This window comes from Urocitellus parryii, unplaced genomic scaffold, assembly GCF_045843805.1.
Source record: "Urocitellus parryii isolate mUroPar1 unplaced genomic scaffold, mUroPar1.hap1 Scaffold_399, whole genome shotgun sequence".
NCBI classification, from domain to species: domain Eukaryota; kingdom Metazoa; phylum Chordata; class Mammalia; order Rodentia; family Sciuridae; genus Urocitellus; species Urocitellus parryii.
In genome coordinates this window covers 50426-53149 of record NW_027553575.1, presented here as the reverse complement: position 1 = coordinate 53149, position 2724 = coordinate 50426, and the positions used below count along the sequence as shown (strand labels likewise).

The window sequence follows — 2724 nt, the reverse complement described above, 5'->3', positions numbered from 1 at the left end:
CTAAGCCAACAGACACCGGAGAACAAAAAATGAGGAGTGATATTCTGGCCGCCTCCTTCCTCATCCTCCCACTTTCCCCCCACTCCCCATATCCCCCATATCCCAGAGCCAGGTGGCAACACAGGCAGAGGGAACCTCAGTGGAAAGGAGGAGCTCCCCTCCCCCTTCTGAGTTGTGAGATGTGAGGCTGCACCTAAGCCAGCTTAACCTGGACAGAGAGCCCACCATCTAGCTGGGGCCAGCATTTCTAGGAGCCAGAGAAAGCAGTACCCGGGGACAGCCCTGTGCTCCAGGTGGTTGCTGCTGCCTTTCTGGAAATGGGTGACGAATGGCTGGTTCCTGGTCACCTGAAAGAGAACACAAAATCCAGCTCCCCAGCCAAGGTGTGAAGTGGAAAGGGGTCTAAAGTGAGGCAGCAAGTTGCACCTGCTCTGCCCCACAGCTCCACCCCTCTCTTTGGGCCTGACTTCCCTGCTGCCCAGTGTCAGCCCCAGCTGCCACTGTGGACCCCTAAGCACTGTGGCTCTGGGTTGGACACTAGCAGAGTTGCAGTCACAGCCAGCCCCTGGTAGGAGCCATGTGGCTGAACAGGACCCAACAGGGAAGGCCTTGTTCTGCTGAAAGGCAGGGAAGCCTGGCAGCAAGTGACAGAGCCAGTCTTTCCTCCCACACCCATCTCCCCTGCTATCTAATCCATAAGACTCACCAGAGGTGGCAGGGCCTCTTGGAGTGAGGTCCCCCGGGCTCAGGTCCAAAAGCTGGGAGCTTCCTGGAGATTGGGGGTTGTTGGTGCTGGGGTCACCACTACCAAATTCTCCACGATGCATGCCCAGACCAGGCGACCCTGGCCTCTGTGTTGGAAGCTGACACAGAAATATCTCACTGAGTCAGGTTAATGGGTGTGCTTGTTGAGGGTGAAGATGCGCATATAGGGGCTCGGGTGTCGGGGTGAGGGGGGGGGGAGTCAAATGGTCCCATCGTCAGCACTGTCTCCCTCAGTCAGCCCCAAGCCTGGAGGTAGAGCTGAGTCAGGGAGAAGCATGGGAGCATTGAGAAAGGTCAGGCACCTCTGAGGGAAGAGCTGGGAGGGAGGAATCAGGAGGCAGATGGGACTAAACACCAATCCCTGCAGCCCAAACTGTAAGGGTGGGGGGGGGGCGCTGACCAAGTTAGCCAGACCCACTTCCCATCCCAGCCCCTGTCTGGGAAGGAGGCAGGAAATGCACAAAGTGTGACCAAGATGGAGTCACGCTTACCATGTACTTTCTTGATGTCTGCCACAACTACAGAGACCCTCCTCCCAAATATGGCATCCCAATGACAGTGGGCTCCCATGGACAACCCCTGAGCAAAGGGCCCAGGGAGCAAGGGCAAAGAAACGCAGCCTGGTAGAGCAGAAGAGCAGAGGGAGGAGGAGGGAGAGGGGCAGGGGGAGGAGAGTCTACTCACTTGGGCCTGTGGGACTGCATCTCTATTTGGGTCATTATCTTCCCTGGCAACAGGCTGGGACTCCCGTGTCTTCTTAGCCATAGATCTCTTCCCAATGCCACTGTGCTTGGACTGTTTGGGCCCCAGAGGCAGCAAGGAATACCTCTTGGACCTCCCAAGCAGTGGAACTCCTGAGATTGGGGGGAATGTGGCTGGTTCCAGGGGAGCTGCCTTGAGTCTCTGCCCCCATGAAGGGAAGGCCCTGCCCAGGCTAACTTTTGAGCCACCCCCCAGGGATTTCTTCTCCTGGATGGCCTTCTTCTTAGAAGGAGTGGCCCTGGGTAGGGCCCCTGCAGCAGCAGGAGTGGCGGCAGCAGCAGCAGCAGGAGGAGGAGGAGCTCCCGGGTTGCTGGACCTGCTCCCTCCCTTGCCCCAGGGCATGCTTTGAATTTTCTTGGAGGAGCCAGCTTCCAGCTCTCCCAAGGCCTGCCTGTCCATGCCTGAGGGGAGTCCTCGAGGAGAGGCGGTCGGCAGAGGGCCCGGCATGTGAAGGAAATTCTCCCTGCTACGAACACTGGAGCGTCTGGCTGGGTCTCCGGGTTCCCTGGGGCTGCAGGACCTGGCCTGGCCTCCTCCTTTGGGGCAGATGCTCACCCTCATCAGCTGTATCTCACTGAGCTCATCTGAAGACTCAGGGTCGGAAGAGGGCTGCTGGGCTTCCCCGCTGCCCACCACCCGACTTTTGGTGCCTCTCTTGGGCTTCCCCCAGGCCCGGCTCCCCTCGGGCCCACTGGGGTGGCTCAGCGGGGCGGCAGAGGCCTGTGGCACTTCCACACAGCTCCGGGACAGCGAGCCTCTGGCGCTGAAGCCCGCCTCTGCATCCGCCCAAATGGCGGACAGTTCAGTGGCAAAACTTTCCGGGGACGGGTATCTGTGAGTGCCCCGGTGTTCCTGGCCTGTCAGCTGCTGCACAACGGCCACAGATTCCACAGCGAGGTGGGGCACAAAGTCCAGAGCGTCCCCCTTCTCGTCAGCCAAGGAGCCAGGCCTGCCTTCGTGGCCGCGAATCATTGCCCTTCCTGCCTGGATCTCCTCCCACGGGGCCTCCAACTCCAACTCATAAGCCTCGGGGTCTGGGAGGCTGCCCTCACCCTCCCCGCTCCGTGGCGGCCCCAAATCAAGGCCCTGGGCCCGGCTCCGTGGGGCTCCACGGCCTGCAGGACGGGCACCTGCGGGCTTCCCACCCTCCTGGCTAAAACCGTCCCCATGAACAGAAGCCTCATCGGCAGAACTCAT

General features: G+C 60.2%; 1 protein-coding gene across 1 annotated transcript; it reads right to left on the bottom strand.

The window, feature by feature from the left end:
• Nucleotides 1-228: 228 nt before the first annotated feature.
• Nucleotides 229-2724, bottom strand: LOC144252259 (uncharacterized protein CXorf49-like). The gene is made up of 4 exons (XM_077794697.1): nt 2083-2724; nt 1450-1560; nt 707-863; nt 229-347 (listed from the first exon to the last, which is right to left on the bottom strand). Exons 1-4 carry the CDS (start codon nt 2722-2724, stop codon nt 229-231), a joined length of 1029 nt encoding a protein of 342 aa, XP_077650823.1.

What these genes read in the sequence shown, in the direction of transcription:
- LOC144252259 (XM_077794697.1), bottom strand. Translation starts at nt 2,724, where the DNA reads ATGAGTTCTGCCGATGAGGCTTCTGTTCATGGGGACGGTTTTAGCCAG. An exon ending in GTGAGATACAGCTGATGAGG is followed by an intron (nt 1,561 to 2,082) that starts GTGAGCATCTGC and finishes GGGCCCAAACAG; the next exon opens with TCCAAGCACAGTGGCATTGG. An exon ending in ATGCAGTCCCACAGGCCCAA is followed by an intron (nt 864 to 1,449) that starts GTGAGTAGACTC and finishes TTTCTGTGTCAG; the next exon opens with CTTCCAACACAGAGGCCAGG.